General features: G+C 36.0%; 2 protein-coding genes across 2 annotated transcripts; one reads left to right on the top strand and one right to left on the bottom strand.

The window, feature by feature from the left end:
* Positions 1–12,534: 12,534 nt before the first annotated feature.
* On the top strand, positions 12,535–15,609 carry LOC129436850 (GTPase IMAP family member 7). Its single transcript, XM_055195116.2, has 2 exons — positions 12,535–12,583; positions 14,388–15,609. Exons 1-2 carry the CDS (start codon positions 12,553–12,555, stop codon positions 15,335–15,337), a joined length of 981 nt encoding a protein of 326 aa, XP_055051091.2. The 5' UTR covers positions 12,535–12,552; the 3' UTR covers positions 15,338–15,609.
* Positions 15,610–15,626: 17 nt separating this feature from the next.
* Positions 15,627–19,033, bottom strand: kdelr3 (KDEL endoplasmic reticulum protein retention receptor 3). The gene is made up of 5 exons (XM_055195117.2): positions 18,719–19,033; positions 18,070–18,170; positions 16,981–17,139; positions 16,589–16,841; positions 15,627–16,251 (listed from the first exon to the last, which is right to left on the bottom strand). Exons 1-5 carry the CDS (start codon positions 18,807–18,809, stop codon positions 16,208–16,210), a joined length of 648 nt encoding a protein of 215 aa, XP_055051092.1. The 5' UTR covers positions 18,810–19,033; the 3' UTR covers positions 15,627–16,207.
* Positions 19,034–22,323: the final 3,290 nt, after the last annotated feature.

Raw genomic sequence — 22,323 nt, 5'->3', positions numbered from 1 at the left:
TAAGGCGTATTACATTATCAGAAGAATTTCTCTGTCTAATAAAGCCCACTTTATCAGAATGAATAAGTGACCCAAGTACTTTATACAATCTATTTGCAAGAATTTTAGATAAAAGTCTACAATCAACAGATATTAAACTTATTGGACGATAGTTTTTACAGTCAGTCGGGTCCTTTTCATTTTTCAATATAAGTGTAATAATTGCTTGGTTTAAGGATGGAGGTAATTCGCCAGTTTTAAACGCTTCTACAAGCATATTTTCAAATAATGGTAATAGCTGTTCTGCATAACATTTAAAGAATTCTGCTGTGAATCCATCTTGGCCTGGAGATTTACCTGATGGTAACTCCTTAATTGCATCAAGTATTTCCTGTGAACTAATAGGTAAATCTAACTCCTCCTTTTGCAAGACATTCAGCTTAGGAAGATTTAATTTATTGAGAAATAACATTATCTCTTTGTCTGTAGCAGTATTTTCAGATGTATAAAGATTTATATAAAATCTCTTAAATACATCATTTATTTCCCTAGATTTAGTAACTAAACTTCCATCCCCGGTCCTCACTGCTGCTATAGAAGATGTGCAATTTTTTTGTTCAATATACCTAGCCAAAAATTTCCCCGTTTTGTCCCCAGATTCGAAAATAGTCGGTCTGGCCCTGAACAAGAGATATTCTGTTTTTTTAGATATTATAATATTATATTCATATTTAAAGGAATAGCCCATTTTCTTAAAAGAAAAATCCAGATAATTTACTCACCACCATGTCATCCAAAATGTTGATGTCTTTGTTTGTTTGTAAATTATCTGGACTATTACTTTAAGGTGGGTCAATTCTTTTAAGATAGGGTCAGACATGTTCCTTTTAAATTTAACTTCAGTATTCTTAATTCTCCTTTCTAAATCTATGAGTTTAGTATGGAAAGAAATTAGACTCTAAATTATTAACAAATACATGCACAGTTATCTGTGAACTGGATGCATGTTACAAATGTATTTTACTATCCACGAACAAATGTCTTAAGATTTGAATATGTGAATATCAGAATTTGAATGAACGTGTATCGATTTGTACAAATGTACAAATACAAATGCTTTATTTTGTATTCAAATATCATAATTTGCGCATGCAAAAAGGGAGATGTTCATTTGTGGATCAGATGACACGCGTGCATTAATCCCGCTCTGTTCATTTGTATATTGAGACTTTCATTTCGCTGTTTAAAGCATTTTATGAGCCAAATACAAACAACTATCAATGAATTTACTAAACAGATGTCTTTGATTTTGTTTCCGCGAATTTTAATATTTACGTGAATGTGCATCGATTTGTACAAACAGAGACATATTTGTGAATTCAGTTGGCATATTTCGTATCATTATTTCACAATTTGTGCACGCAAAAAAGATGATGTGCATTTGGGGATCAGGTGACACGCGTGTATTCATCCTGTTCTGTTCATACGAGTTTTGAGACTTAAAGGTATTGCGGAGGATTTTCTTTTTCCGGGTGGATCATCAAGACTATTGGTCCTCCTAGTTGTCAATCAAGAGGGTTTGCCAATTGCATTTTATAAAAAAAGTGGAGAAGGCGGTTCTTTTCCAAAATTTGAGAAAATCCTCCGCTACACCTTTAAGTTGCGTGGTTGCATTGAAAGATCCACGAGCACAGCTGTGCTAAGAAAACAGTTACCACTAGGTGGCAGTCTAACGGAGTTTCACACATGGCGGTGAATGTTTTCTGTGTTTCCCTTTAGTCTGGTGTTTTTATACCATTACGTTTAGGGTGATATCAGGTAAATTGGGCCCGTAATTAAAAATGTTGATATAAAAATCTGGATTATTTTGTAAAATCTGCATTTTATCTCACAAAGACCCTCAAGACATAGATTGTTAAACAAAAATGTAAATGTGCATTTGTTTTATATATTATTTATCATCCTTATTATTGATAAGTGAGACTGGATATGCCAGGCCACTTATCCCACTTTTTTCTGACCTCCCTCAAATTGTGGCATTGCCCCTCGCCCCATAGCAACCCCAGACCAATAAAATAATTGGCTAAATGTCAAGTACTTTTATGACATCAGTTTAAAATTCTTTGCAGTCATTGGCTGTTAACTTTTAAAGAGATAGGACACTCAAACCTTAAATGGCCCATTTTACCTGATGGCCCAATTTACCTGATATCACCCTATTATCTATACATATATTATTAAATGTTTTAATGGCTTGGCTACTGAGATGTGTATGTGTGCATGTATGTAATGTATCTTTATTGTCCTTTAAATGGTAAGTCAATTATTTTTACAGTTTAAAATAGTTACTATCACAGTAGATTTAGAAGTGCTAAAACACAAACACTGCATTCCAAAGAGACATGCAAAACAGTAAGTACTATTATTTTTTAAATGGATTTACAAACTGGAAAATATCAATCCTTCAGAAAGTCAGAGCTACAGCATTTGTATAAACTGATAATCAAAGATTCATCAAAAACAAAATACAACAACCATTTCCAAAATCAACTCTGAGCAGCAAACTGTTAATGTTTTAATAAGAGAAAACACTTAAAACAGATAAAGTCGAAAATGAGCAGCACGGTCTTTCTGATCCTTTCACTGAAAGAAACTGTTCGTTAAAGTTACGCTCAATGCAGTTCCATTAAAATCTTTTGGATTTCCTCATAAATAAAGCGAAGAACAGGATAGCTCAGGTTTAAGGCATACATCAGCTTAAACAACATGGCACGATGTTGCAACACCTTCATGCCTTCCAGGACTATACAAAGATCCTCTTCTTAATCACAAGCAGCATGTTGTTTGAGAGCACAAATCCCAACATTGGTGTCTTCAAATGACCACACTGATGCTGACTTCATCCATGCCCTGTACAAAACAGACCAATTTAGTTAAAGAAACAGAAAAAAAGTTACTGTTACAATAAAAGTGTCATTGGAAATTAGTACAATGCAATCGAATATAAATGTAAGTATACAGACCCATGTGCATTGCCACAGCACGTTACAATTGGTAACAAATATATGTGTTACAAAGCAAGGCAGCTGCACTGTCCACTGCTCCAGGTGTGTGTGCGCGCGTTTACTACACTGGAATGAGTTAAATAAAGAGGCCACATTTCGAGTGTGTGCTACCACACCTGACAATCACAGCAAAAGTGAATTCTCATTTTCTCACTCATGTTGTTTCAGACCTGTATAAATGTCTTTGTTCTGATAAACATGAAGGAAGATATTTATTTTGAGGAATGTTTGCAACCAAACTGTTCATGAGCCCCATTCACTTCAATAGTATTATATTTCCCCACTATGGAAGTGAATGGGGCTTATGATTTTTGGGTACAAACATTCCTCAAAATATCTTTCTTAGTGTTCATCAGAACAAAGACATTTATAAAGGTTTGTAACAACATGATAGGGAGTAAGTGATGAGAATTTTTATTTTTGGGTGAAGTACCCCTTTAAATCTTCCCAGGTGTGTTAATGACCCGTGTGCCAAAAGATGTAACTAAAACATACTACATTTTCTGTACTTCCAACAAGGTTTACACATTTTTATGTCTATGAATCTATATTACTTACTTCTGTCATTTGATCATTGATTGTTTCAAGTCTTTCTGCTAGCTGTCCTCCTTCCTGATAGAAGAGTTTCGTCAGGTTTTTGGATTGGAGGTCCAGGTGACACAGGAACATAAGACAGTAGTGATTCTTTCAAATTCAGCATTTATCCGAAAACAAATTAACCAACCATTGTATATTTGAGTACTGCGAGTCAAAGATTAATAATTGTAACGTTATATTAGTAATTAAAATAAGATTTAGCTCCTAACAGCAGTAAAACAGTGATAGGAATGACTTACCAATGCTTTTGAGTGTGTGCAAGGATGATGCACATATAAGAGGAAATATTCAGAGGTGAAATCAACACATAACCTCAAATGATGAAGGTCACACATACACAGAGCAATAATGAAATAAGTATTATATCTGTCATAGGACGCAATATTGGACAAAATGAGATCTTAAAACAACAAGGTGCTCTTCTGAAAACGTCAGCTTTAAGGTGTGGCACTTCAAAGACATATTTTTTTCAGTGAATATACCAGACTTTACGCGAGGCATTTGAAAAAGCTTTTTCTAATAGAATCAAGTGTTGCTCGTGGCGTAGCGAAGTCACGAATAACTGACGCAGGTCTGATAATCTGCTTAAGCAGACAGTTTGTTTAAAATGCAATGTCATTTTTAATGTAGTCAATTGATATCATCTGGTAAATTACTTACATGGATAACGTTACTCTGGACAGAATAACATTTGGTTAGCGTTTTATTTGTCCTGACACGTTTCCATAGAACAGCTGAGTAAAAAGTGCCTCAAAAGTCAACTCAAAGCTGACAGCTTTCAACTCAGATAAAACTACCAAACGTGAACTAACGTTAAACAGCTGACATTTTTAAAACGCTGTGTTTTTCTTTATGAGCCTTACTTACTCCACCAACCTGCTCCAAACTAATTTTTACTACAAGTCATTGCAATGGCTACATATTGTAAAAAAACTGTCTATCTAGTGAAGATGTATCACGTATAAAGTGAACATAAATAAATAATAGAACTTACTTTAATAATGTGGTGTCCGTCTGAGAGAGTTCTTCTGACTGACGCTGCTGTGCTGAGTCTTCATTTTGGCGCCCAAAACAAACGATCTTTATTCTTCTTTTATGGCAATTGACGTCCTTTTTATTGAGCTGTACTGCCACCTGCTGCTCAGGAGGTGCCGTTTTGTGTGCACTCAATTTGATTGCTTTAAGCATTCAATTCAATCAATTTTAATCAATGTAAGAATAATGTGTTCATTCTACATTCAAACAAAACATTTTAATCCTAATCAATTAAATTATGTATACACAAGGAATATAAATACTTTGTGTTGCATATACATGCTTATTTTATGTAAATTCAAAGACCCATTAAGTCCATTTTTTTCAGTGCAGGGCCCGTATGTATAAAGACGCTCAGAGTCAAATTTTAGTCTTAAGTGTGTCAAAGTTCTAAGAGTGACGTCATTTTACCCTTATTCCTGGACTTAAGAATAAGTTTGATTTATAATCCCCCCTAAGTGTTAAGACTACGTCTCAGCTCCTAAATTATTTAAGAGAGCTGGAGAGGTCTCTTAACCTAGTTAAGAGTAACAAGAGGGCAGCAGAGAGGTGAAGATCATGCACTTTACAGCAAAGAATGTGTTAGAATTACTTCAATTCAAATGTATTTTTATAGTACTTTTGTAAAAAATTATTGTTGCAGAGCAGAAAATGTACAGTATATACATGTTAGCAGGACATAGACAGTAGATATGAATTAATATATCATGAAATATAAAGAGTATAGGGTTTTTTTTATACAATGTATATTATATTACACAATATAATATACAGTATAAGATGTATATTAGTGAAACTTATTCAAGTGCTTGTACAGTACCAAGAATTATTATGGGATTATTAAGAGAGCAATTGTATATACTTAAATGTATATACATTTGAATAATATACACTGTAAAAAGTTAAACTTGGATCAAATTATTGATAATGCCTAAAATGTAATGTTTTTTCAATTTAAATTTCTCAGTTTAATTGAAATAATTAAAGTTAAAAATGTTTAAATTAGGGCTGTGAATCGATTAAAATTTTTAATCTAATTAATTACATACTCTGTGATTAATTAATCTAAATTAATCGCCTACATAATTTTTGCTGTGAAAGTATTCAATATTTCTTTTTAAATAAATCAGTGAATAATCAGCATTAGTGACATCAAAGCTCAAAAACTCTTTTATTATAACAGTATTTTCACTGTTCAAATAATGGCCATAACGATCAACAAAAATGACCTAAAGTAATATGCTAAGGGAATAAAGTGCTTCAGAAAAGATTATTTACCAAAAGTTTAACAGTGCAATATCAATTGCAGGGCTTTTTTGTGCAATTGAACATAAACCTTAAATAAAGAACCCGACAGGTGGATGACATCAAAGTACCGCGAGAGCATTTAGGAAGCAGTCTTCTGTTATGATTTCTCGAACTGCTCTCACGGGATTTGGATGTCATCTGCTTCTTGGTTCTTGTGGCGCCACATAAAGTGTACTCACTAGTTTAACAAACCCGTTTTATCAGCCACTGGTTAGATCAACGTAGCAGTCAAAAACGCGACACGAGTAATCACGTACGAGAGAAATCATTTACCCACAAAATACAGGACACCTATACTGTGCAAACACACACGTTAATTGGCTGTTTGGTTTTCTGATCCCAATCTTCATCATTCCGCTAAGCCAAGTCAATCTCCATTGGTCTTTTACACCTTTATCGATCTCCAAAACATCAGAGCCTTCCTGCATTATAAGTATTTCCATGCTAGCTGAAATAAAGTTTTACCTCAAATTACGCGCTACAGCCAGAAAACCCGAAGTGGATCCGGTGCATAGTGAATACAGAACACTTACAGTGGAGAGAGGAACGTGATTTTGCTCCACTCCAGGCTTTGATCACATCCCACTTAAAAAGCTGAATACACGTCGTCTTTATGAAAAGTTAATTTAATAATTTTGCAATTCCGTGTAACGACGGAGAACTTTACTCCATGTGCTTTGTATGATGTGGTACTTTAGAGTATACAAACTCTATGATATGCAAATTCTGTGCTGCAGGAGTTGCATACTTTATTTTTATCATCACTTCCATCAGGCCGTTTTTTTATAAGTAAATGTTCCAGTCAATGATCCAGTCACCGCCAGCGCATTCTCGTCTACCTCCTTTATTTTACAGTCAAATGGTGGCTAGAATGTATCCAGGTTCAAAGGTCAATACGGAATGGATTAATCTGCGTTATTTTTAACGCGTTATTTTTTCTCAGATTAATTAATCGAATTAATGCGTTAATTTCACAGCCCTAGTTTAAATATTAGGTGTTACCAATTTAAGTAAGTTTTTAAGTAGAGCCGCTTTTACATTTTACAGTTTATGATGTGTAAATAAAATACCATAAAATGTCAATAAAATCTACAATAAAAAATGTGAAGTATCTATAAGATTGCAGTGACATCACTACATGTAAAGTGATATTAATAGAGTATAAAACCCTTACCCAAAACATAATGTTAGCAATGTTAGCATTGAGCAAGCCAAAGGTGAAAGTGACAAAGATGGCAAAAATTACAATTGTGTTTAAGTGGAGAAATCCATCTTAACTTGATCATCTTGTTCAGGCTTAATCATTAAAGTATTTTTTATCTAAGTGTTTGCAAACTTTAGTCTTTTCTTTATAAACAGCTTGTGAGTGAAATCAAAATTATTCATTTTTTAAATAGCATTACGTTTGTATTTCATTAACATGCTGAAACTTAATCAAAATGGTGCAAAATCGTGTAAAATAAATGCATGTACTTATTTGTAATATTGTTAAACATTTTGTGAAGCTAATTTAAATTAAAATATTTAAATACTAATATAATTTGAATGTCTTCATGATTCATGAATGTATGGTGTCACATGCTGCTGTGACTGTTTAACATTGCCGGCTTTCTATTGGCTGATTCAGAGGTTAAGGGTGGCCATTTTGTGTTGAAATCATTGTAGTCCTCAGTTTGCGGCACCTAAGTCAGCACTTAAGAATGAGTCTTTAAATTTACTGAAAGTTGCTTTCAGCTTCTTTATAAGCGTCTTCTATTCTCAGACTGGTCCTACTCCTTACTAAGACTTTTTTGACACTTAAGTCATAGCTTGAGACTATTCTTAAGAGCATTTCTGAGATGTTTTATACATACGGGCCCTGGAGTAAAAATACATTATTAATAATAATATAAATAGATAAAAAACAGACATTGTTGAAATTGTTATTAACGAATTGGGTACTTGAATAATCATAAAACCACTTAAATATACGCTGTAAAAGTGCATTGTGCGTGTGGGCGAGGGGACATAATGTAGCTGTTGTGAACAAGTTATGTCATCTTAGTGTGTGGTTCTGTTCTGGTGTCGCTAGCTATAGTATGGTGCATTCATGTGGAAGTAAAAAATAACTAAATGCAGGGACGTCGTTAGGCCTGTTTTAGGGGGGCTGAAGCTACCCCAAAATGTTCCTAAGCCCCCCTAAATGATTATAAGAACAGTAAAATTTGATTTATCAAAAACCGTTTCCTCATTAATATTTAGACTCAACAAATGTTATATATCCAGCTACAAAAAAACATCTGACAAGTCGGACCGAATACGCTAGATGTCGAACGCCAAGTGACCAAACCGGAAAACGGCGATCGCTTCTGGTTGCCTGTAGTGATGGGTCGTTCGCGAACGAGCGGCTCTTAAGAGCTGATTCTTTGTAGCGAACGAGCAGAGCCGAATCTTCAGACGCATGCAGGGGAGCCCATAGATATGTATATAAAGGCTAGATGGCTCGTCCGCGCTGCTGGCCAATTGAGTGCAACGTCCGCATTTTGGCGGCCATCTTACGACAGGGCGCTCGCTCACTCGTAGCATTGAGTTTTAATGATGCAGGTACTTTTAAATGACCATAACTTGCTTAATTTTTTACCGATTTTCAAACGGTTTGGTTTGTTATAAACGTCAAAGATGTACCTATGACACTGCATACCTATACTAAAAATAAAAAATAAATTCATGAAACATGTTAAAGCATCCAGAATTATAGCCACGTTAATAACGTTTGTAAAAACCCAAACCGTTTGAAAATCGGTAGAAAATTGAGCAAGTTATGGTCATTTAAATGTACCTGCACCATTAAACTCAATGCTACGAGTGAGCGAGCGCCCTGTCGTAAGATGGCCGCCAGGTGATGCCGTTAGGGACTCCGCCTTGAGCCATCTAGCCTTTATATACATATCTATGGGGGAGCCGGCTCTTCTAAGGGAGCCGAGCCAGAAGAGCCGAATCTATGAAAAGAGCCGGACTGCCATCACTAAAATGTAGAGCCAGCGCTTGAACCGAAAGAGCCGAATCAATGAAGAGAGCCGGACTGCCCATCACTAATACACACGCTAGTACGCACGCTAATGGTGAAATAAAGATTGGTAAGTGTCGTGATACGGAGGAGTGAAATTGTAAGTTGTTTTTAATTACCTGCTGGCTGCTTACCTTTAGCTACGTTTTCTTGAGGTAAAGGAATGGGAATATTTTGGTTTGCTATGTCATGAAAAACTTTAGTCTTGCACAAGCAAAATACAAGAAATTGTTAACTTAGCAATCTAATCACAACTCTTTATTCTTTGCCAACAATATAGGCCTAATAATCTTTAAAATAAAATATCTCTAAAATAAAATATCTCTAAAAGAGGCATATTCAACAGTATCAATCCCCATAGAATGCTGTTGTCACTGAAAACTAAATGTCATTATAGGGTCCCTGTTAATACAATACTGTTGTATCCTTCAATTCATTGAGCAGATGAGATGGATATTAGAAAATATTTTAGGAGAGAGAAAGAGAAGCAGCTGCAGGAGATTGGCAGGCCAGTTGATTCTGAGGGAGCCGGTGTGATTGAGGTCAGTAATGGTCTATAGGTCTAAGGATAGTTTTTCTTTTATTTTCTTGAATTTCTTATAACAATAAGCATTTGTTGGCAGGTCTAGGCACTATGCATAGCATACACTACATTTTTTTTTCATTATATTTAATATGCTAGCTATATTCTAACTATCATATGATGTGATAAATTAAATATTAAATACGTAGATGTTACCTAAAAGTAGGCTAAAGATGAGTAAATGCCCACACTCTCCACAGATACACATGTGAAACAAAAATGAAAGCAGTCATACAGTACATATTATACAGTAATCATTACTCCAAATCTTTTATTCCTTCCGCCATCAGGTTATTGTATTTATACAGTAGCCACTTTAAAAAGGATCCATATCAATAGCTTACCTGGTAAAATACTGCCTTTTTGTTGTTGATTTCTATTATACATTGTATTCATTTGGCAGAATAAATCATCTTTAATTGAGAAATGCTCAAACCTGTGTGTTGTCAAATATCACTATGACTTTAAAACTCTAGTTCTTGGGTTAAACTGTATGCAAGTCAAACAAAATTGCACTCTGATTGAACCTATCCACCATAGCATTCTGTGTGTGGACAACTTAATATAGAAATTAGATATAGTATGCTATTACTTTATCATACAGTTACAAAAGCATACAGATAGCATTTAAGTCATTGCTTATAGAATAACTAATCAGGAGCAAAGTCTGGCCTAAATTCCCCCATGCAGCTTTGATGTGTCTAAAAGCTAACATTACAGTAACTTTTATTTAACAGAGTAGAAATGGAAGAGGAGGATATGTCTGTCATGTTTTACTTGTTAACATCTTGGTTTCTTGACTGGTTGTTGACATAATTGTAGCTCAGATGTGAGTGCAAAAATTTTGCAAACACAAGTTACAAATACTCTGTGGGCTGAGCCCCCCCTGTCTTCCAATCCTAGTGACGTCCCTGACTAAATGCTAATCAAATTAAACTAAAATGTTGATTTAAACATTTTGGGCGTTTTTTTGTGCGTTTGGGCGGGGTTTGGAACAGTTTTGGGCTGGAAACCATCAACTCTATCTGGCAAAACTGCTAATATACCCTGCTCAGGGAGTAGGGAGCAGTGAACACTCCGCAGGGACCCTGTCGAATGGAACGCACTTACACTTTACTGAAAGTTGCTTTCAGCTTCTTTATAAACGTCTTCTATTCTCAAACTGGTCCGACTCCTTATTAAGAATTTTTGGACACTTAAGTCATAGCTTAAGACTAAAGAGCATTTCTGAGATGTTTTATACATACGGGCCCTGGTGAAGTTTACTCTCAGGTTTTCATCACAGTACAGCAGGTCGCTTATCTCCTCAGCAAGAGTCACGCACACCAGGGCAAAGCCTATAGAAACATTAGAACTCGGTATAAAAAACATGTTCCGTTTTTATTTTATTTTAATTATTTATCGCTATTTTCTGGTTCTTACCGACACGTCCGGCCTTTCTATCATCTCCACGACGCATGCGACACACACAGCTCCGCGCTCCCACTTTGCGAACCACCGCGGCCCAGGGTCGGCGTGAATGTTTTCACAGATAATGTCTAAACTCGACATGTTCACTGTTACTCGACTGCAAATCACTTAAGATGATGATAATATCAGTTTTATTTTACACTTTTCTCCTAGTGCGATGAAAATCGCTTCCCAACAGTAAAGAATTTATCTCAGTTCTAGTAAATCAGACACGGCGGGTCAATCTGACCAATCACAGTTGAGGCTCGGGGACAAATAACCAATCAAATTAAAGGATGACAACCGTTTCATAGACTTCAACGTGATCGACTTCACGCGGCGCTGCGCAGATGGATCGTCTTCTGACATCAAACTACCGCGAGATTGATTCAAAAGCATACAAAGAAGTCTGCTCTCGCGGTACCTTAATGAAAAATGCTGAACGGGTTTGTGTAGCAGCGCAAGAAATGAACATGTCTGTCATGTTAATTTTGCTTTTAGAAATAAATATTCTTTTTTAAGCATTAATATTTATCTTTCTGAGTAAGCGAGTGAAGCTTTCATGAGAGCCTCAGAAGAGATCAGATTGTGTGTTTGTGCTGATCAGACTGTAATGTAATGTCTTCAGCAGCAGGTGTCGTGATCAGATCATTTGTATGTGGAGATTACATGATTCTCATACAGGACAAATCCTTGTTTTACTCTGCACAACAGTTATTATAGAATATAAAAAGATATAGATAAAAGAACTGCAGATAACGCTAAAAGACTTTAGCATGAAATCCAGATAACAGGGGAAAAACAGACACAAAACCATGCGTTTGCGCAGTTCTCGGTGTTATTGTGAACAAACATTTTTTTTTAAATATTTCAAAATATACAAAAAATGGCCAAAAAAATGTACTTGCTGAAATATATTTTTGGAATATGTTTACAACAATATATTTTTCGCCGATATATATGCCCTTTTTTGTATATTTTAAAACATATTTAGAAGTTAATACATTTTAAACCAAAAATATTTAGCCCTCCATATATTTTAATCCATAGAAATATATTCACATCGCATTGTAAGAAAAACTTTGTTACGAACATGTAAACATAACAGGTTAAAAAAAGGTTAAAATTAAATATATTTTTAACAAAAAAAAATACTTTATAAAATTAACTTGTATTTAGCATATATTTAAAATAAAATATAATAAAATATATTTAGGCAAAAAATTGCCATATGAAATATGAAATTAGAAATGTATTTGCTTGCCTTTGAAATACATTTAAAATATATTTTAATATATGAAGGTTAAAACTGAATATATTCCCCCCAAAAAAAAATATTCAACTGAGCATTACTTTCTACAAAATGTATTTAGCATATATTTGAAATATATTTTTGGCCAGAGAAACGTATTTTTTGCCATATGGGTATTGTGGTGTATTTTCTCGTTTTTTTTTTTTTTTTTAGGGTTTGTCTCTTTAATTATCAGAATATGGCGGAGACAGAGGAGCCTGCAGCTGCCGGTGAGTGAAATCAAACCTCACTATAATAACACAATAATATTAACATACACAACAGCTGTAAATACTCCTGTATGAATGTCAGCAAGATGATATTTCATTCTGTTGTCTTTTAATGGTCCAATGGTTTGAGACACCTAAATATGCTAAATATACATTGTGTTATAGGTATATTTTATGTTATTGTTGAAAAATGTTTCATGTACATTTTAACTTGAGGGTTTTTTATGTTTAGAATCCCTGTGATAATTTGGCTAAATGTCCTTCAGACTTAATATGGTATCTCTAATTTAACTTGTATATACATTTATATGAGTAGAACAGTTTGATTGTCCATTTTGTACTTGTATTCAGTTATAACACCATATATAGATTTCATTCGCCTAATTTTTACATTTGTCTGTAAAGCTGCTTTGCTACAATGTAAAACTGTGATTAGCACTAGAAATACATTTTGAATTGAAAAACTTTAAATTAATTATATATAGCCTAGAGATATTAAAGTCACATTAAAAAAAAATTAAAACTGTAATTTAATTTATTTTATAATATTGTGGTATTTATTTTACAAATTACCTGTGTCATTATATATTTTTTATAAATCCTCATAACAGTCCTCATAATATTTAATTAAAAACGCAAATTCCCTCCACAAAATGATCTCTCTTTACTTTGGGTTATGTGGTATGTCAGGTGGGCGGTGTCCGTGAAAAGTTCGCAGTAAACCATAGATATAGGCTATATATAAAAATAATGTGCACTAGATGTCGCCTTGGCTACGGCAGTTCATTGGAACTAATGCGTCAAATAGAGCCGCCATCTTGAACAGGGAAGCCCTGCATCAGCGTCATTGTAGGCAAAGGTATAACAGAAATAAAATCACCATAAATCCTCATGAATGTGATTTTTTAGGGTTTTTTTTTTTTTGTTCGTTCCAACGGTCAGACATGTATTTAGCATTGACGCCAGAATTCAAGTCCAGCCCTACACTTTTTTTTAAAAAATTTTTTGAAGCCGTTGAATACATCAAAACACTACTTTTGTTTCATGGAACATTAAAGGTGTCGTTTTTCCTGATCCCATTTTTCAAACTTTAGTAAGTGTGTAATTTTGCTATTAGAGCATAAACGATACCTTCAAAATTGCCCACAGGAATACGGCAAAAAAGGGGCGAGACCTTGTTGCACTTCCACGGAGAAGAGGAAGAGTTGCGTAAGTAGAGTTTCGCCATACAATTGAGATGCTTTTATTTTCATCCCGGGGTCAAATCCCCTTTGTTTGGCCTTTGCTGAGGACAGCTTCCTCAATTTGGCGTGACCTTTAGGGACAACATGTGCTAAACTGCTGTCGAATCACAACACACTGGACCAGCTACACAATCACAACTCGTTATGTTTTTCTGAAGGAGGGACTTCATAGAACAAGGAAGACATTGGCAGGACAGTGAAAACAGTGCTATAAACCCTTTTACTGTTTGTACATAATGATGATGTAGCAATGTATGCGCGTGCATTTTGGCAACGGAAGTATGGCGAGAATCAGCACGTTTAATCGCCTGCAGCCACAGATGCAGCCGGTTCTTCTGAAACGGAATATTGATTAGTGCAACTGTAAACGCAGCAACAAGACATTTTGATTCTGGGAAACCGTTTTAATAAACTTTCTGAGTTGCTAACATGTTAGAACCAATGGAGAACAACACCACTTCTGTTGGCAAAATGCAAGCGCAACTACTTGATCACGTGGGCTGTTTTATTAATGATAATAATAATATTCATTCGATACGTTAATGCGGTTCTGATCTCAGGTGGTTGTGCTGAAGTGAGGACGGTCCTGTTGGGTCAGACGGGTTCAGGCAGGAGTTCTGTTGGAAACACTATTTTGGGTCGAGACGCTTTCTGGACGGACGTCTCGCCCTTGTCGGTCACCGCTCGGTGCCAGAGGGCGGGAGGCGTGGTGGAGGGGCGGAGACTGGAGGTGATCGACACTCCCGGGTTCTTCAACACCTGTCTGAGCCCTGATGAGGTCCGTACAGAGCTGAGCAGGTGTGTGAACCTGGCAGAACCCGGTCCACACGTGTTCCTGTTGGTGTTGAGACCCTGCAGACAAACCCACGAGCAGAGATCCGGTCTGGACTGGTTCAGCACTGTGTTTGGACCACAGTTTCTCAGATACACCATCATCCTCATCACTTGGGGTGACACACTGAGAGCAAAACCTGCAGAAGACTTCCTGAAGGAGAGCGAGGAACTGTGGGAGTTTGTGTGCAGGTGTACTGGAGGCTATCATGTGTTTGATAACACTAGAGGTCATGAGGAGAGGTCACAGGTCACCGAGCTGATGAAGAGGATAGATGTACTTATACAGCATAACGAAGGAACGTATTACACCAGTGACATGCTCCTGCGGGCCGAGACGGCCATACGCCACATACAGAGGAGGATTCTGGGAGAGGAAGAAGATGAGGAGCTTCAGAAGACAGAGGAGCGAGCAGGACAGGATGAAGAGGAGGCAAGGAAGAGGGCGGAGCGTTTGTTTTGGAACGAGCTGGTCACGGCCATGGGTCACGGAGCGATAGAAGCGTCTGGAGTGCTGGAGAAAGGGAAGGGCAAAGGGAAGAAAGTGAAAGCCGTACAGAGGGCGGTGGCCATCGCATCTACACCCCTGTCACTCACAACCGCTGCTAAAGTGATGGGAGGAGCCATAAGAGAGGGCACGAAAATACTGTACAAACACAAGAAAACACTACTGCAGTGAGAAGAACAGTTCAGGAAAAAATGTCAATTAAACCAACTCAATGCAGAAGTCGTCTTTGATGGTGCTCAGCTGCTGCCAGAAATGATGAAAATTACCCAAAAAGCATCATTAAAGTATACACAACTCATGAACTAAAGACCAAGCAATGTGAATGTTTGTGTGAAGAACAGAGCGATCGCTCACATCACTGATTATATTACATTAATGTTACATTCTGCATCACATCAACTGAAAATAAAAACATGTGCATGACTGATGTACTATATGATGAACAACAAATACTCAGAGCAGAAATCAATCTCTCTTTATTTACATGTTGTATAAAACATGCTTTATCAAAATTAGATTCATTAAAAAAATGATTAAGTACAATATTGCCAAATATCTGTTGAGTCGTACACACTCCTTAATACAACCAAAACACAAACACATCATGAGAAAATCACAACATGAGCTAGAGAGGAAAAAAACATGTAACACACAATTTGGAGTGTTTTAGACCCACAAATCACATAGACACACAAGCAGACAGAAAAAAAAACACACGCAGACAGACACATACATCACATAGACACACAGACAACACAGACAAATTAATCCCAAAAAACAAATATGTAGACAGGATGACCCCCACACACCGACATACACACAAACTCACACACGCGTGCACAGTCTTTATAGGACAGTTGTCTGTTTCTAAAGATTAAGGCATTGAACATGAGGCGAGTGTCCAGCTGTTATCTGGTCACTTAAGGCACGATTGACACTACAGCTGGGATGTGTAGTTAAAACAGAAGAACAACATCTGGGAAGACAGCAGTGAGTGGTGATGTCACAGTGGGGGGTGTGGCCTAACACTGTTCCAATATCTCACACTGGCATTGGCAAACCCATCTTTCCACTTCCTCGGAGCACTGCAGGGAACATCAAAATCAAATCAGAAAAATCAAATCAATACATTCAGATCAAAACAATCAGATTGAATTAACAGGAATCATTGTCACATCTTCTAAAGATAACATTTCCTTTACATGATTGTGTCTGTGATCATCTTTACTTTATATGTGAGACAGATTTCTCCATCAGTGATAGTTTTTCACAGGTTTCATCCTTTGTCAATTGTTATTTTATCATTTATAAAAGTAACAGCACACGTCTGCATGTTTCATTTATATCTGATGAGTTTAATACTAGAAGATAATAAACATCACAGTTGTCATCACATCAGAAAACAATAATAAAGATGCTGACCTCTGGTGAAGTACAGATAGAAGAAATCACAGTAGAAGATGGTCTGAACCACACCGGACACGACAGCGATCTGGTCAAAGAATCCTTCCACGTGATAACGCCAGACCCAGTTACCGAGGTAAAGAGTGCGATAAAGACCCAAAAAGAAGAGATAGTGTGTGGTGATGGACTCCGCCTCACCCGTCTTAGTTATCATGAACAACTGTGGCAGGATGGCAACAGACTCCAGATAGATGGAGAACGTCCACAGAATCTACACAAATAATCATAACCAGAGTGTGTTTAATGTTTGGACATTAACTAGCTCACACATAAACTATTTCTCAACTGTGCATCATTCTGCAAACAAATACTACTAGCATATGTAATGATTAGAGACAGATGAGATTCACCTCAAGAGGTGTGAAGGCGTAGTTTTCCAAGAAAGACAGACCGGCTACAGGAACCAGGAGGAACTCCACCCTGAAGGAATCGCTCTCAGAATCATATGAGTTCCTGAAGCGGAAGTAGATCAGACTGACGGTGGCATAAGCCAAAGCCAAATAAACCACCTGAAACACAGCCAGACATCACATCAGCGGTCTGATCTCCTAACATACATGATTACATTCAGCTACATCTGAGAATCAAACATATAACCCAGCAGTAGCAGCAGAACTACAGTCTGATTCATTTCATTCCACTGTGTCTATATTTGTACATTTTTATCTGGTTAGAGGTTTTAAAAATACCTAAAACACGGCCAGGACTTTTGCATGAATTTAAATAAACATCAGTTAAAGAATTATCGGTTAAAGGTGTCAAAGAATGCATTATATAATTTGTTAAATTGTTCTCTGATGTCTACATAGAAGGTTTGTGTCTTTTTTAAGTCCAAAAATAATCCAGAAACAGTTTAACATGTCCATTTACAACCCTAGGATTTGCCTTTAGAATAGTAGAACTTCAGCCTAACAGCTAGCATATAGCATTAACTAGCATATAACGCTAACTCGGCAGTCACAACTTTGTTTTTAGCATTGTAACAACATTGTACTTAATTTAACATGTAATTAGGGGTGTACATCTTGACTGTAACGTCACAATTGGTGTTATGTTGAGATTGGTCTGTTTTACGGCGGTCCTTTGCATGCACGATGTTTCCAGAAGAAGGAGGAAACAATCATGTTTGAGGCTCACGGTAAGCAAAAATCACCTGCGATTCTCATGCTGAAACCAGGTGATGGCCATTTACTACTATTCATAAAACATGCTTTATTAAGAGAGATACGCATGAGAATCGCAGGCATTTTTGTGCCCAGCTCTATGTACCCAACTCTTATTATTCATCTATGCCTACAGTAAATACAGTTTTACATTCTACTGCACCTTTAAATAAACGGATCAACTATGAAAACAATGCTGTGCTAATATTTGTGGAGTTACGAATCCAAAACTGAATGAACCAGTTCACATACAAACACACAACTGTGCGTGTATACCTTCATGACAGTGTTATAGATGGAGATGAAGGAGGTGAAGAGGTCCAGGTATCTGGTGGTGAAGACCAGAGCAAACAACACCTGAGACTTCCCAGAAATCCCTGCAGACACACAACAGAGCAGAATATAAGAGAAGTTCATATATCAGAAGATAACATTTATATGATCACACTGATCTGAAGAAGCTATAAGAAGACATCCAGATGTTTGGAGATCATCAGATATAATCAGTGGTATAGTGCAGGCTATAAGGAGTATACACACTTCTTTATTTGATGGCATGGGGTATTCCCACTTCTACATAAAAAATGAGGGCATAAATTAAGAGCAACCCACTTCTCCAGGCATCACTACATCACTGAATGACGAAACATAACAGTTAAAGTCACACATGATGATACTTCAGCTTCAGGAATCGACCGCATGTGCCACGTAAACACTGGAAACTGACACATCTGCACATTCACGCGCGTCTGCTCTTCAGCGTTTATTTACATCTTTATTTCATACATCAAGTTTATTTAATGTCTTTCATGAATGAGCATGTTTACTTTTATATTCATGATTATTTATTAACTCTGTTCTGTAAATGAGTTTACTTTATATGAATGTAAGTTTATGTCAATATAAATGTGAGTTTTTTCTGTACCTGCACATGATTTGGACCTCCAGATCTTCATGAAGAGAATAATAATCGCGACCAGATGACAAATATCTCCAGACAGACGGAAGACGTTCATTTTATCGATTAATAACGCAATGAAAAACAAAAAGATGAAACAGAAGAGTTGTACAGCTGTTTTCAGATCCAACAGCAGCGCATGCGCATCACATTCACACTGTCGCTATTAAATCTGCACGTCTGTCATATCACACAGTTTAATGTTATGATAATATAAAGATCTGTTTTATATTCACTGCAGAACTCCCTCTCTCTCCCTTTCTCTCCCTATCTGTGTGTGACGTGGCTGACGGTCCGAATCCAGGATCCGGGTTTCCTCGCTGAGCGCGTTCATGACAAAGCGTCACCTCCTACAGCGCGCGCATTTAAAGGGGAAGCACATCAACTTGCTGGAGCTGGAGCCAATAACTCACAAGTGTGAAACTGAAAATGACTTTAGTATAATTTCACTTTGAACATAAGTAGCACATTTTTACTTTTTGACCCTGACAGCTGGGACCAAAGTAACACAACACACTGTAAAAAATGTTGCTGTAGTTATCCAGCTGTTTGGCAGTAACTTACTGTAGATTCAAATTGATGTTGTAACAGTTTGTTCAAAGTTAAATGAACATTAAACATAAACAAAGCTATATCTTTACAGAATAAAACTAAAAAAAAGACTCATGCAAAAATGTTTTTTTCTTCAGATTTTGTTTCCCAGAATGCTTAGCATATTATTTTAGTTTTATTCTGTAAAGATAATGATTTGTTAATGTTTAACGCTCATTCAACTTTGAACAAACTGTTGCCAGTAAACAACATCACTTCAAATCCGCAGCAAGTTACCCGCAAACAGCTGCAGTAATTCTGTCATTTATACAGAAAATGATTACAGATTTTTTGTGTTACTTTTGTTTTTATTATATACATGACTGTGACCTTGTTAATATGTAACGGCAAACATATTTTGTTGTTTATTTTTGCAAAAATAATGCAATTACATTTTCATTTTAAATTTTAGTTTTATCAAATGTTTCAAAAGCAACCTGGCAGTGCAAACTTGTTGTTGAGAATAAAACATTTTTACAAAAGTATGAACACTATGAAAATGTAATTTAATGAGCATAATATAAATTCTGAACATAATGCAGAAGTATTAGCAGCAGGACAAAAGTAACAAGTGTTTAAACAAGTAACAAACTTAAAATAAAACTCCTGAGATATCAAACTTCAGGATGTGTTGAGCTCTAAATAACCTGTCAGTACTGTAACACATGAAACCAGAAACACAGCGTGTAATAAAGAAAGTCATTTTATTTTCATGTTTGATTAAACTTTCTGAACCTAAGAGCTATAATGATAATAAAATCACAAGATATTTGTCAGACTTATCTTGTGCTGTCATAGTCTAGAATGTAAATGTAGTCAGAGCTCTGAGAAAATCACTTTTTTACTTTCCCTATACGTCATGTCTTGATATCAGCAGATATTAAGTGTATAAAACTGGAGTCAGATGGTAACCAAATCAGATGTTCTTTAATGAGCTTTGAGCATCTCGCTTTGTTGTCTCGAGCAGTAACGTAAATTGTGTGTCTTTTTTCAATTAGTTTTTCTTATAAAAAGAGTAAAGATTTTTCACAACGGTGTCTTTAGATTTGTCTATACTTGTAAGGGACATTTATTTTAGGTAGTCATGATTAAAAAAGCTCATAAACCAATCAAAGCATGTTTAACATTAGATTGGTCAGCAGTTCTGTATGAGAGTTTAGTTTAGTGTGTATAGCAGTATTAACCTCTAGAGGACAGTAAACTCACTCTTATATAATACTGTGTCAAGAGAAATAGGTCTCAAATCCCACAGATTCATTCATTTCATTAATATTGAACTAACCAGAAACATCTGTAGCATTTCACAAATAAAAAAACATAACAGATATTTACACTGTAACACTGTGTGTGTGTGTGTGAGTTAGGGTGAAATGATTGAAACCTGCTCATAAACAAACAAATATATATGAAACTTGTGAAGGCCTACATTATACATCTACACATACACAACAATTATACTACTTAAATGACTGTATTTAACTTTCAATGATCAGGCAACTTGTGGTTTACATTTATAAATATCTTTATTTGTAACTCAAATGTCTTCAGTATAAATACAGTTGTTAATTAGAAACATGTCAATTGTATAGTTTTGAGTTATTTATGTGGATGAATAAAGTAGTTTTCAGTGCACTTGAGTAAACTCTTCTGTTTGTTAATGGTGGTTTCCTTTAGGTTCTGTTTAAATGTTAAGGTTGTTCTGGATCTGAATGAGTGTTTAGTTGACCGCAGCCTGTAAACTCAGTATGACAGAGGAGCAGTTAGCCGTTTCAACCAGATCAAATGAGGAAGTTAGCAAGGGTTTACTTGTGTAACCAAATTACAACTTTGTGCACGAGATTTCACAAAACTTACCAATAAAAAACATTCAAATGAGATCATGAAAGAAATGATTTATCTTTCAGAGGTCGTGGACCATTACAGACTATTACTATATTCACACAGACACGGCTGTCCTGTAACCCATCACTGTAAAAAAATTCTGTAGAAATTTGCAGCTGGTTGCCGGTAACTTACCGTAGATTCAAATCTATGCCACTACTGGCAACATTTTCTTCAAAGCTAAACGAACATCAAACATTTACAAGTATTTGTCTTTACATAATAAAACTAGAAAAACAACATCAAGCAAAACATTCTGGGAAACAAAATCTGAAGCAAAAAACAGAAAAAGGTTGATGATGATTTCTGGTTCCCAGAATGCTTTGCATGAGGCTGTTATTGTATAGTTTTATTCTGTAAGACTTGTTAATATTTAAAATTTATTTAACTTTGAACAAACTCTTGCCAGTAAATAACATACATTTAAATCTACGGTAATTTACCGGCAACCCAGCTGCAATAACATTGATTTTTTTCATCACAACACATTGGGGATTAAATTGAGCACATGTGGGCAAATAAAAGATGTGATGGTGTATGTGAAGATGAGAGAGTGTTAATGTAGGGGCTCAGTTCTGTATTTGGCTCGATGTTTTCTCTTTCTTGTCCATGGTGTGATGATGACAGGAGCGACAGCTTCATTTAGTGACTCAGTGTCATGATGTTCAATGATAAAGATCTCACCTGTTTCTCTTCTGGACCTGAGATGCACCAAGATCTGTTGTTGTTAGGGCGTCCATCTTCTCTCTCTCTCTTTCTCTCTCTCTCTCTCTCTCTCTTTGATGACGACTCACAAAGAAAAGAAAAGAATATTCTCACTTTTTTATATTAAAAAATTAACCTTTAACTTTGACCCCTGACCTCTGTGCAGTGACTGTATGTGATAGAAGATGAGGTTGTGTCTGAGAGGATCATCTGTCTGTCTGAGCTAATGTCTGTCTGTCTGTGTTAATCTGTCTGTCTCTCTCTTACAGCAGGGGTGAAATAACCAAACTGTTAAACAAATATTTAAATCACAATACAGACTTTTTTTTTACAATTCCAGTTTTTTTTTAAATAAACTAAGTCACAGTTTTAACAAACTACTATGCAAATGAAAA

Source organism: Misgurnus anguillicaudatus, chromosome 19, assembly GCF_027580225.2.
Source record: "Misgurnus anguillicaudatus chromosome 19, ASM2758022v2, whole genome shotgun sequence".
NCBI lineage: Eukaryota > Metazoa > Chordata > Actinopteri > Cypriniformes > Cobitidae > Misgurnus > Misgurnus anguillicaudatus.
Note: the sequence above shows the minus strand (reverse complement) of the source record. Positions and strands in the feature narration are given on the sequence as shown.